Source organism: Abramis brama, assembly GCF_963993115.1.
Source record: "Abramis brama genome assembly, chromosome: 25".
In the NCBI taxonomy this organism is placed as follows: domain Eukaryota; kingdom Metazoa; phylum Chordata; class Actinopteri; order Cypriniformes; family Leuciscidae; genus Abramis; species Abramis brama.
Genome location: NC_139987.1, coordinates 20216343 through 20230640, shown reverse-complemented (window position 1 = coordinate 20230640; position 14298 = coordinate 20216343). Strand labels below are relative to the sequence as shown.

The following is a 14298-nucleotide window of genomic DNA, read 5'->3' as shown; positions in this document are numbered from 1 at the left end:
GTATCATCATTTTGAAATATATTCAAACTAGTGTATGACACGTTACTTGTGTGGTATGAACTTTTTTTATTGAATAATGACCATTATAACAATGCGAATGTGTTTAAAGCTAAATAACAGCAACTGTTCAGAAGTTCTTCCATTGCTTGTGCAAAAAAAATTGTTGGACTATGCAGACTACATGGGTATCTTTGATAATTGTAAGGATTTTTCCCATGAGCACCGTGTTTTTAAGACACCTGCATTCTGTCCACTTGTTCGGTTTTTAAATACAATAATGTCCTTTATGAACCGCCTTCACAATTGGACAGCATATAGATTAAAAACACCCACAACATTTATGCAAAACAGCAAGCAGCCTGGCCTGATCGAATGCCGTTCAGCAGGTCTGATCGAAGGACAGTGAGAAATGCAGGCTTTCCTGCTGTGCTGAGCACGCTGTGAGCTGAGATTTCAAGTGAGTATGAACACGCATGTAAAGATCGAGCTTCCTTTATGACGGCTCATTTCCTAAATCTCTCTTCACAGTGACGGAATACAGTTGAAGTTAGAGAGACCTCCAACAACTGAACATCAGTGACTGCACAGGTGTAAACTAGAGAAAGAGATGCACGTGTATGATGTAGGCTTACTGCGGTAGTCGGCCGTACACGGATTACATTACTTGCCCATCACAGCACGCAGCATTTATTAATTAAAATAAAAACAATTTAGTTCAGTTAGACAACGGACACTACAATTATAAATTGAAAGCGACTGCTCTGCCCTATACAGTGCAGAAAGAGTCAGATTTCCCGCATCACGTGGCAAGAGTAAAGCCCAATTTATACTTCTGCGTCGAACTCACGCCGTAGCTACGTCGCAGGCGGTGTGTAGCACGCGTACCCTGACGTGCACCTCTCCAAAAATGTAACAACGCGTCAATTCTACGCGGACCACAAGCGCCGTGATTGGCCTGTGAGTTCTAAAGCGAAAGTGAAAATTCTAAAGCGAAAGTGAAAATCAAGTATCTCAAGAATTCATTTATATATTTGAATATATATAGAAATAAATATTAAAGTTCAGCAATATTTTTTATTTAGCAGTATTTAATATGGTTAAATGACATAGATTGTGTTAAATTAGTGATGACAGACAGCACTAACTAACTAAGTCTCCTCCTGTCCCTGGCCGTGTTTCCCATGTCTTACCTGAGATCTACGGCTTACCTCGCTTTTACAGTCATTTTATGTGTGTACTGTAATCTTTCTTCCATATAATTGCTGGATTCTGTAAAGGTGCTGTGCTTTCTCTCGCTTTGCCAGAAAAAGGATTTATGCTCCAAATTAAACCCTGGGGCTAAACTGTTACTGCTATTAGCTTTAATAGCTAAACATGACTTACATTTATTGGCTTTGACTGGTAGCTTAGCAGCACCCATGCTAATTAAACCCGCCGGCCTGCGATTACGCAGCGTGTTTTGGAGACACAGGTGACTCATCTGTCCCGCTCCAGCTCCCAGCATTGGGGTTTTAATCGATGTCACCCTGCACATGCTTTGGCGGGATAACAAAGTGTTTTTGCTGAGCAGGGAAGGACTTAGAAACACAGATATTGTCTAACACAAAGCTACACACCAATGGTGTCAGTATTGACCCCTGAAAGACCCACAATGCATTGACTTTGTCCAAGTTGCCACAGCAACAAGCATACAAGAGACATTTGGACGGACCTTCATATCAGGTAGCGCATCTGTATTTAATAGAGCTATCTGGAAACGCTCTAAACCCATACTGAAAGCAATATTAAGGTCATAAATTGAAGCAGCAAAGTCGTAGATGAGTTTCTGTTTCCAATGCCAACAAAAAATATAACTAAAGAATATATTTTGTTGTTGTTTAGCTGGAGAAATGTGTCAAAATCTAGCAAGAAGGAACAAATGAAAAGACTTGTTGCAAAAGTGGGAGGCCAATACAACAAAATATGTAGCAAATCAATGACTGATCTGAACTCACAGATTGTATTCTTTAAATACTTGTCTAAATGCACTTGAGAGATCTTAAAGTCAACAGTAATGGTGTCCCCAACACATTTACTTCCATAATGTGACGCATTTCAGCGAATGAACAAGAACACTAATGGGGTTTTTTTCCATTTAAATCATGTACTCTTAGGAATGGATTTAGCTTTAGCCTTTGTACTGTGAGTCCAAAGTTACCGGCAGCAGAACGAGCACAGGTTGGGCTCAAGGCCAAACCTACTTCATCTATGTAATCGCTGGTGTAAAGCGGGAGGACTACAGGCATTTTCCTGTTGGCTGCCAAATGAAATGAGGCAAAGAGAAGTAGGACAGAAGGAGCTGAATCTCAAAGATCCACGACACCTGGCCTGGCACTGATTAGGACCACACCGCAGATGGGTCACACAACGCGTGACTTCACTGGCTCTTTCAAAACAATGAGGCTTAACGTACATCAGACAGTCCACAGATTCAAACCATGACTGGAGGGTGGTTTTAAATCTGAAATCTGCCATACACACCTGAGCTCTTGAAGTGGTCCGGGCTTGGGTGGTGCTGGGAGGGTGAGTTGCAGGTGGAGGTGACGTGCTCACTTTGCAGCATCTGACCCGTATGGGGCCCCAAGGTGGCATAGTCGGCAAAGGAGCAGGGAGCGGCCCGCTGGTCACCGGGGCCAGAATAAAAGCCGTAATCGGGGAACCCTAGGAAATACATAGAGGAGATGAGATGCGGCCATTGATACACGACACTATGTGATACAAAAAGATGAAGTGACTGACAGGTGACGACATGAGGCTGAATGATGCCCACATACACTCAATTTGTTAGTAGTTACACAGCATGATTCCCACTAAACCAAAGATCTTAAGAGATACCTATGAGTGAACACATTAGATATGGTGGATAGGATAGTGAGAAATAAAACGCTGTCACACTCAGTGTGTGGTTCAACAAACTATCAGTGATGTTTATTGGCCATAAACATCAAAAAAGTATGTTAGACCTTAACAGACACACTTTTCATCAGGATGGCAGATTATGAACGCCTCAGAGGACATTATTTGATGGCTCTAGTTAACATTTATAGCTGGTCTCTTTAATCCTATTTGTGGGTTTGATATACAGAGCATGAAATGTCTTCATTGGCCTTCTAGGAAGAGCAAGATGATCCAATCAAAGAAAGCCAGGATCCACCGCACAGGCTTTTACATCTTACGTCTCCCCTGCCGCATGTTTGCTTTTCATTGGGGTCTGGGACCTGCAGGAGCGTCCTGGAGTAGTGCCGAACATCACAGCGCTGATTATGCCCTCCACAGCTGCCAAAAGTAATCTGAATCGCTAAGTAGCTTCTCTTTCATCAGCTTCGCAACTTTCCCTCACCGTCCGCGGTTTGTGGGCAAAACGCCTGCCTGTCAAATTACACTCAAGTGTTGAAGAATGGCACAACTCCAACACCGCCTGCTTTCTGTAAATCATGACTTGAGGAATCACAGAAATGTGCCGCTGTAATGATCCCAATTACATCTCTGTATAAACTCGAGCTTCACATGAACAATTCAATGAACTCATACAAAAACACATGTATGTATGTATATAGCCCAGACAGACTTGTGGGTTCTTTTTTTAGCCCGATTTTTTTCTCAGACTGTTGAATTGAAAGCTTAAACACATTTAAGGAACAGTTTGCCCAAAACTGAAAATTCTGTCATCATTTACTCACCTTCATGTCATTCCAAATCTACACGATTTTCTTTCTTCTGAGCAACACAAAAGTTTTTTTTTTTTTTTTTTCAGTAGTCAGTAGGGTCCTATGTTGTTTGTGACCCAATTGAAAAAAACAACAAATATATTTTCAAATTATCTTTTATCATACTGGCTTGAAATGAGAGTAAGTAACAGAATAACAGAATTTTCTTTTTAGGCTGAACCATTCTTTTAAACGAAGCTGAGAGCATTCTTATAGGCAGTTAAAACCAATCAAATACAAACATACAAAGGGGTCAGGGATGTGTTCAACATTATGAATGCCCACCAATCCAATTCTACAGAAATCTGTGGAACTTCCTATGGAGTTCTGTGTGGGACACACTGGGGCTGTTCCAGGTCAACACTAGGCATCCTGGGTCTTTAATTAGTCTTTTAGATCGTTCTCTCCTCACCCTACACTGTTATTCAGGACTAAACCGACTTTCACGCTCGATCTCAACTACGAAAAAACATCAACAACAAAAAAAACCCCAGCAAAACAAAGGCCAGAGACACCCTTTCTTTTCGTAATCCATTTTTTCGACGTGCATTCTAATCGCCAGTTGTCCTTGAATTTTAAAGTGGGTTTTCTGCTCCCCGCTAATTAGACAAGCTTCCGCTGCCTCTTCTGCACTCTCTAATTAGATCTTTAACAACAAACAAGAGTCGACCTCTATACAGACTCCTCCATTTGTTAAACGGCTGAGCAGGTTAGCGAACACGCAACGTCCCCCCCCCCTCCCGCACTGTCTTTGCGGAACTGAGCCGGCATGCATTCCAAGAGTCGCACATTGCCAGGACACCACAATGGCGGCTTCCTGTTCCATCTGCCTAATTCTGCCGATTACAGGATACTGGGAGAGGCAGTACACAAAGCCGACATTCACACACACAACAGATGTACACAGCTGCTTTGTTTATGCTGACACGGACAATTAGCCCTCAGCTGCACAAGGCGCTCAGTCAGGAAGGTCTTATCTAATAAAGGCAGGGAAAATTACCTTTATTGTTCAGGTAGATTGCCTCTAATGATAGTGCCATCAGTGTAAAAGGATATGAATAAAATGAGGCTGAAAAGAGCTCTTCAGTTGGATGGCAAGACAGCAGAAGCAGCCATCTGGGAGCGAGCCGTTGCCTGATTATCTTCCTCTGCTCATTTTCTTTTCAGAGCATACAAAGGATTTACTTTTACTTAAGCAAAGGTGAGAAACAGAGAGGGATCGGGCAAAGTTGCTCTGACATCAAAGTTAGAGAAATAATAGCTCTCCTCTGATCTTTCTAAAACAACACATGTTCTCTCGCAGCATGTTCAAGAGGCAGCATGCATCACCTCGGGGGGTTGCGGCGATGTGGGTGTCTACCACAGAAATGTGTTTAGTCTGTGCGCTACAATATGTGTGCGAATTAATGGTTTGCTAATGAACATCATTGGAATGCTGTTTTAGTTGTACGGACATCTGGTGTAGCGCTTCATCAATAACACAATTTCCGGCACATCACCAGAGCTTTTGATAATTCAGCTGGCAGCGCTCTAGAGCTGTAAATCTCTGTTTCTGGGTTTAACTGCAGTCTGGACATACGAGTTAGTGAGAACAGCAATATCACTGCATGTGCCACAAATTTACATTCTGATGTTCTTTAAGAAGTAATCAGAAAAAAACCCATGGAGAACAGCCCTATCTTTAGGGTCTTTATTTATATAAATTAACAATTTGAAAGCAGGGTTCAAATCAAATCAGTTTTGAAACTGTATCTCTACATGACCAGGATCAATTTTATTTGTTCAACTTTTACATGAAAACAGGGCCTGATGGGGGCCTTGCAGAGTTGACATCCCATAATGGGTTTTGTTGACATTTCCAAAATGAAATTTCCCAGTCATTTCAAAATTACAAACCAGTCAGTAATGTTTTGCCATGTGTGCAATAATTTTTCAGCAAAACTGTATCACTTTCAATTACTATTGCAAAATTTCTTTATAAAGTAATGTAAATGATTAAATATAAAACATTAAAATAGATTACGCATACATTATATACTTTTTAATTGTTAATAATATATATATATATACACACACACTTATATTTACTTATAAATGGGAGAAAGTGCAACGTGCAATATGGCGGAATAAGTTCCGCTTTCTAAAGAAAAGTGTCAATCGCCGCCATTGCAGCAGCCGTTAGAAGCTCCGGTTCCTATAGAAACGGCAAGTGTTCTGAGACGCGCGCTTAGTACTGTGCATGAGCATTAGCTTGGTCCAGCCTGAATTTTTTTTTTTTTTTTTTTCATGATTTGAAATCGTTTAGAAAAAGAATTATGAGACAGTTGTTGTCAGATTTCATTGGTGATTTCAAATATGCAATTTAAGCTTGGCGAACAGTTTTGGAGAATTTGAAGTTTCCCCATTTAAAGAGATAGGAGCTGCACTTGCTTGCCCAAGATGTTTCTCAAAGATGGCCGCCGAGTGAAATGACTTGACTTTGACCATAAGCAGGAGAGTGAGTGCGGTGTGGAAGCAGGTGAAGCTCTCAGGTGTGAACTGCTAAAGACTTCGACTCAGCTCCTAGTTACAGTATCACTGTCCATCTTATCTTCAGCCCAATTATTAATATTCCAGCTATCAGTGTGAAACAAAAGACCCCTTCTTCCATTTGTTTCTCTTTTTTCACTCTCTCAGTAGTCTAATTGGATGTAATTACTCATCTGCAAAGCAAATGAGTGGGTCGGCGTTGCCGTGGCGACCAGATCAGCGGGCCCAGCAGTGCGAATCGTTCGCTGAGCCTCATTTCTGACGATAATTACCCCTCTCCCCTCACTTTCACTCTCACCATCTCTCTCCTGAACAACAGAAAAACCTGTTACGAAGTTATAACTCAAGTCATCGCTTGTTTCCTTTCTCCCTCTCTCTCCCAGCTTGCAGGCAAAAGTGGGGCGGCTCTCTCTGAGTGGATAACGGCTATCCTCGTTTCCACTTTACCAGATCACAGAAGTGACCTCAAACTACCTCTCTCTCTCACTAACACACACACACGTCAAACAGTCTAAGAGCTTTCGATCACATTCACAGTAAAACACAGGCTAGTGTCTGTCCTCCACCACTTACATGGCTGAGCTGGTTAAGAGTGCATCAGTGAACAAGTGTGTGATTATCCACACACACACTCAAATCCCTGGTGGCCATTCGAACAAGCCACTCGATGGCGGATGTCAGTTAGTCTGTCATATTGGCCCCCAAATTAGCTTTGAATTTCAGAGCAGCTGTAATTAGCCTCTTCATTTCCACCTAAGTCAATTTAGAAAGGGGAAAAAAACCCACATGTGCCTGGATTTAGCTTTCACTTTCCATTCAAAACAGTCCTTTTTGACCGAACGGCTGGCTAATTAACATCACTAGACCCCCTTTTCCGTAAGTGCCGACATTTAATAAATAATACATATTTAATGTCTTGTCATTTTGGTGCTCAGAAAGGCTTTGCTAATGAATTTTAACACATGATTTATTCAGCCATTTTCTAGCATACTCTCAGGTCTCTCTTCGTGCTTTTCTCTGGTTGAATGACAAAGTAACCTCAGAAATTCAGGACGTTATATCTAAATTAGTGACGGCTCAGTTACAAAGCTTTTGACACTGAGAGTTATGATTTGTAGATGAACACAGCAGGAAGACGCCCATCATGCACCTTTTTTTTGGTGACAGATTCTTAAGTCTTCTTCCTGATCAGACTGAAATGAAACTTGAGTCATCCAGAGCTGAGTTTTTGTGTCCTCTTAAAGCATCCTAAAGCAACCCCACCCCCCACCGTTTATGTTAAATCATTTAAAAAAGAAATATTACATTTTGCAGATAAAAATATATACTAATAAACATCGTTTTAATTTAAAAATAAATATTTAATTATTCAGATAAAATAAACAAATATAATACACGATACATTTAAATAAACTTAAAATAAATATTACATTATGTGTTTTAATAGGTTTACATTTAAAAAAATATATAAAATACAATTAAACCTATACATTTCAAATTAGAAATATAAATATTATACAACTAGAATTTTTTTAATGAATTCAATAATAGAAATAAAATAAATGTATACTTTTCTCTATTGGGGACAGCAAAGAGCAGAAGGATCTGGTACTACTGCTCTTTACCACTGTAGCAAGGTAACAACAACTGCAATGTGTCTGTGTGCCATGAACATACAGTAGGTGCTACTAACAAAATGCAAACTGAAAAGAAAAAAAACAAACAAACAAACTGATGATTCGTTCATATCAACCACACAAACCCAACTCTGATACCAAACGGACCCTAGCTCTAATGCGATTTTTCTATGGGGATTTAAATCACATTCAGTCCATCAGGAGCTAATAGGGATGCACGATATTGCATTTTGTCCGATATTCGATATGCCGATATTTTCAAACTTATTTTGTCCGATGCCGATACCGATATATATACATTTTCCCCCTGATATATTTACACTTTAATTTTACTGAAGAGAAATCCAAGTCTCTCTCCTGTAGCCTACTACCTTTACCGTATTACACTCATGTGTTGTAGATAAGGCAATACACAAGACAAACAAAACAACATTTGATTCTACCATAAATGTATAATTTTACAAATGTAGACAGACATTCACCCCTGAAAAATAAGTAAATTATTTCAGTTTGAGAATAAATGATATGCCAGTGCCACATTTTATTTTTAAGTTCAGACTTCAAACTTCAGTCCTTAGGAGTAAAATAAATAAAAATAAAATTTCAAATAAAAAATATAGGCTACATCTTCTACTTGAACAGGTCTACCAAATGCTCCCCTGTTTTCGGTGCTGATGCAGTGGTGACGCGTTCATGTAACATAGCCTAGGGTGGCGCTGCCAATAAAGCAACTAAAAGCTGTCACAAAGAACCGCAAAAGTAATGATTATGAATATGTAAAATATAGCAAGGAGACATTTTAATTGTTTATTAATAAACAAGTGTTTTCTGTGTCGGCTGCAAAGATGAAGTTGACTGACTCGCGATCTTCGCAGTATCCTAGTTAACGCGCCAGATAGAAATGCACATTTCGGATTAGGCTACATAGTTTTCTTTCGTTTTGAATTGTTCTGTTTAAAAATATGATTTCAAGCGTTCTGTTGATAATATATATATATATATTTCTCAGGTCTGTAAGGCAAGTAGGTTATGCTGAGTTTCGTTTCATTTATGAGACTAACTCCAGTTCAATCACGGACGCCTCCGTGTCGTGATATCTATTATTTTTTATCTGCTTTACTTATTATTTAATTAAATCCAGGCAATTGGTTGATAAAACATTGATTAAAATTAAGATACAATTAATACAAAACGAAATTCACTTAGAAAGGCTTTGTGCTTTTTGTTTGAGGTCTCTGTGAAAGTTTTAAAGCAGTCTCTTTTAGTGCCGCTTTCAGAGCGCTCACTTCCGTAACCGAGAACTGTCACTGTTTTTCCTCATAAATGCGAACACGAAAAATAAAATAAAATGAATATTTTATGTTCTGTGGAGAGCATAGTAGCTTGGAGAGTTTACATTAGTAAGCTACAGGTCCAGGACATCGTCTTTCAAAACATGACCTGCACGAAAGAGAAAAAAAATGACTGCGTCATTGTACCCAGCACTTCTGAAAATGCACTTGCGAATGCGTCTGTCCCCAGCACATTTCAAACCAAACTGATGCTCATGCTGGAAATGCCTCCACATGTTGGAAGTTTAAGTTGCTGGTGCTCATGCTATGTTCACGGTCGTCACGTGCACATAGGAAACACGCCACCCTATCGGCAAGGCTCATCGGCAGAAATATTCATATCGGCCGATGCCGATGATGGTCATTTAAAGCTTTTATCGGCCGATACCGATATTGTGCCGATATCATCATGCATCCCTAGGAGCTAATGCAGTGGGGAACTACAGCCTGTAGTTTAATCTCACCTCTTATACAGGAGCCAAACCCACACTCTGCAGAGATGCTTTTCAAGGTTCACAGAGCTTGTTGGGATGAAATGGATAATGATCTCGGATAATGTGAGGTATTTTGCCAAACAGGAGCATCTTCATGCCCGGGCAGGCGGCCCACTGCAGCAGAGCAGAACGTAAAACAACATCTCATCTGCTCCCTCAAATACAAACTTGTAATACTACCATGCTTCTATCTGTTAATAATAACGAATGGACCTCAACCCATTCGGCATTTCATTTCACAGTACTGATAGTTCTGTAGAAAAAAAGAAAACGACACCAGCAGATTCCGTAGGACACAGGGGTTAAATGCAGCAACCGCTGGCCATTGAAAAAAACCCTGACACAGTACTGCTTATTCAAGAGAACATGGCTCAACACTGCACACTCCTACAATACACCAGGGCACAGGAAACTGCCTCCACTGCACTCCATCTGCTGAGCAAACTCATCACTTTCCACTGATCTGTTAGTGTCTTACGACAACTACCATCTCACTGGGGAAAAGAGGAGATAAAGACAGGGGGAGAGATGGAAATAGAAGATGGGGGGATGAAAAGGTGAGAAAAGAAAAGCTGCACATGATGAGGTGAACCAAAAAGAGAAAGACACACACACACACGTTCTTTCTGCCTTAATGATCAGGAATGGGTCGATCCGCATACGGCAACCTCTAGAAAAACAACAAGCATCCCATGATCCTCCACTGAGAGACCACTGCATTGCTCTGAAAGGGACAGAGAGATCCAGGGGGAGATGTCTCAGCAAAGCAGGAAAGGACGAGGCACATCAGTTGGAGACACACGCCAGCAGTGTCTTGCACCAGGGAAATCGGCCTCCAGAAAGCTGTGTGCCCTGCGGAGCCAACAGTCTCTGCAGTATCTGTCAGGTCCAGGGAGACAAACCTTAACCTGAATCTCTGAAACACTCTCTTTAACAGGAAACAGCAGTGAAGCACTGCAGAATTTAGATGAGGGAGTGAATGCGTTCGTAAAAGCAATTCTCCAAGACAATTTCCTCTTAAGTGCAGTTCTACTAGGCCAATAAACTCCAACTGAAAGGAGAAAAATGGTGTGTTATCAAGTATACAAATCTCTGAGATGTTAAGTCTGTAAGCTGTGGTATAATCTAGGTCTCAAGTTAATGTTTGAACCCCAGCGTTGCGTTACCCTGGTGTCGTGTTGTGAACAGGGCAGGCGTTTTAACATGATGTTCAAATTCAACATTTAAACTTTGACCACATCTGACCTTTAGAAGTGTATCCAATGATTATTTGACAATTTGCATGACGTATCATTACATATCATATGGGATGACTGCACAACAATCAAAACAAGATCATGTGTCTTCATACATCACCTTGTATGACGAAAAGTTGGAGGCATACTGTATCTTGACATTCAAAGAAAAAGAAAGTAATATGCCACCTCTTTCTTTTGTTTCAAAATTGACACTTCCCATAATGCTTTTTATGTGCAGGTCAAAGCAACACACTAAGAGCAGAGCTGGGCAAAATTCTGAATTGACTCCCTTTCAGTTCATGTGTGTGAATTTGAACTGAATTGGCCACTAGACAGAAAGTTGAAATGGTGTGACAGGAATAGGAAAAATTGTAATTCCATCCATCCATCAACCTTCAATCATGGCTTTTTATACTTTTTTCAAAACTTTCAAATAAGGCTGTAAAGCCAACATTTTTTAGTTAAACAGCTTTTCTAGTTAAAATAAAAAATGTAAATTAATTTCTTTGAATTGAAATCATTTGAATTTCACTTCCTTGTATTCAAAAAGCCATTTATATGTTTGACTATTCTTTTAAACCTGTATAGACTACTTTAAACTCTAGTCTCGAACCATCAACTGAGTCCAGAGTCAATCACAACCAGAGGACACTCCTAAAACAAACATTTCCCACACACCGTAAAGTTCATGTTCAAGACATTGGATCTGATCTCAGCTGCACTCTCTTAATGATTGACATTAACCCTGGATAGACTGCAAAGCACAGAAATGTATGTGGCCAGTCGTAGCAGAGATTTTAGTCTTTGAATGGAGTAAGTAAGTGAAATGACAGCCGGATTAGGGCAAATGATGAGTGGACGGTGATAGACAGGACACAGAATCTCTAGTGAAGAGTGTGTTTTCGGCTGGGGGGAGCAGTAGCCACTCAGAACACAGGCGGTAAAGAGTGTTTACCTGGCCCTGCGTTCTGTGGATACGCCATGTAGCCGCTTCTTCCCCGGGTCGCCCTACCTGAGCCTCGTGCCGCCGCCACTGCTGCCGCTGCCACGGGTCCGTACGTCGTCGCTGGGAAACCTGCTGAGAGAAGAAAATTATTTACAAGTGGTCTTCATCTCAATCAAATTTACAGCCACATGAATGCAGCAGAGCTTCAAGGAACAACTCCATTCACACTAACGCAACACACACGGGGGAGATGCTACATCATCGTTCAAATAATTATATATAAATCAAAAGAACTCAAATATAATTGTTTAGAGTGGAGCTAGCAGGACTGATCTACAGCCCCTTTCGTTTTTTGGCAACAGTTTAATTACAGACAGCACAGGAACACACTGCTCATAGAAGGACCGTCAGCTATTTCTTTCGCACACAGGCTGGGAAAAATGTAATGTATTAAAATTTATTTGCACTCACTTTCGACTGCTTCAGAAGCTTTCACAATAACACTGTAATTTGATGCGAGCAGCACAGAATTATGGGCATTTATAAAAACGGTTACTCCACTGGGAGGACAAATGTACTTGTTTGCCTGAACGCCACTAGAGGATATAGAAACCGTATGATTTAACACACGGCGACAGCGCCTGTCCACCCTCATGTGTTGGCTGAGTTGACTGAGATGCATCAGAGCTCAATCCATCAGTGTGATCATTTGTATGGTGGACATGGAGCGTGAGCGGACAGAGCAGAGCTGAGAGCAGAGAATTGTAGGATTAATTGCTTGCATCGGAGTGCCTATTATCTCACTGAGAAGCATCAGATGACATGTGGTCCTCTTTAAGGTTCATAATGGCAGGTAGTAATGACTGTGTGAGACCCAAGTGTGTGTGTCCATACAGCTCATCTAAATGTGCTTCTTGGGAGTTGAAAATATGAAAAAAAAAGAAGAAAAAAAAAGAAAATTCATCAGCCTTCTGATTTCTACTCAACTTAATACTGAACAACTAGGCAAATTCTATTGAATGACATTGTGATTCACAGCATGCAATTTGTTTGTGGTAAACCAAGACTGCTAAAGAATCTACATATTTAATGACAGTCGTGAGTTCAGTGTTCAAACAATGTAATCAAACATAATCATCATCATTGTTGAAGCCAACTAAAGAAAACCAACAGGGCAGAGTATCTACAGCTCTATTATTTCATAACAAACGTAATTATAGTCCCGGCACTTTAATGAAGGCGTGTATCTGCGTCTGACAGCTGCTAATCAGAGCAGTAAAAACTTGCAGGGGGTCAAATCTACAGCATGTCATTACACCAGACTGTAACTCAAAACTCTAAAGGTGGAGTGGCTTAATAGGTAAAGATTTGAGATTGGCAACCCAATATTTCTAGGTTCAAAACCAAGATGGGGTGATCCATTATCTATCACCTTCTGGTTACTCTAGAGCAGGGGTTTTCAAAGTGTGGGGCCAGAGCATGCCAGGGTAGGCGTGGAGAGCGGTAAAAATTATAGCCTAATAATTAAAAAGTTAAATTGTTATTATTCTGAAAATAAGGCCTCGTTTACACTGCAGGTCTTGATGCCCAATTTACCGCCCGTTTTATATGTTCTTTCAACTGTGTCCGATTCATGTGTTTACACTTGTCCAGTAGCGGTTTTTGGCACGGGCGAACCGGGCAATCGCCCGGGGCGGCATTTTGGGGGGGGGGGGGGGGGCCACGAACAGAATTAAAAAAAAAAAAAATATCTGTGCCGCGAAGCAGTTTTCTATTATCTATCATTTCACTGTGTGGGGAATTGGCAAATTTGCGCCCCCTGCAGCTGCAGGCGCCCCTGCTTGCTGAGAAGATGCCGTGCACAGAAGCTTTTTGTTTGAGAAGGGGAAAGGGGAGGGGGCGCGGAGGCGCGGGCGCGGATGACAGTTCACCTCTGGGTCTCTCCCAAATGGAACGGACAAGGGGGGGGGTAACGGGGGATCCATATAGTTATCTAAGTCAGTCACACCTCGACTTTCTTCCAAATAACGCACATTTCATTCATAATATTATAAATACAGGCCTCTATATTTCCTGCACATTTTTGTTTTTCTGAATAGTCTGAATGGCTAATAAAAATAGGTAATACAAAACGATTACTTGGTCACCACCACCAAGGTGAATTGGTTTAGTCTTGACTTCTGGTCGTGACTCGTCGTGAGTGACAGTTGGTATGGGTGGGATCAGGGGAAATCTGTTGATTGTCGATGTCGAGTGCCAAATAAGAGATGGACAAGAAAGGTCAAAGCCATCAGGTGCCCAATTTAGAAACGAGCGAAAGATAAAGGTATGCAACTATGTTTTCTCTGTATGATTACGGTATCCATGTCATGAATGA

General features: G+C 40.9%; 1 protein-coding gene across 4 annotated transcripts in view; it reads right to left on the bottom strand.

Moving 5' to 3' along the window:
- Positions 1 to 14298, bottom strand: part of msi2a (musashi RNA-binding protein 2a) — a 159620-nt gene that overhangs the window by 5427 nt on the left and 139895 nt on the right. Inside the window, exons 11-12 of one of the 4 annotated variants that reach the window (XM_084104442.1) lie at positions 11931 to 12053; positions 2521 to 2700 (exon numbers count right to left, since the gene is read on the bottom strand). In XM_084104442.1, coding sequence (XP_083960568.1) covers positions 2521 to 2700; positions 11931 to 12053 — 303 coding nt within the window. The remainder of the gene's footprint in view (positions 1 to 2520; positions 2701 to 11930; positions 12054 to 14298) is intronic. The other 3 variants (XM_084104443.1, XM_084104444.1, XM_084104445.1) reach the window with 3 other exon arrangements.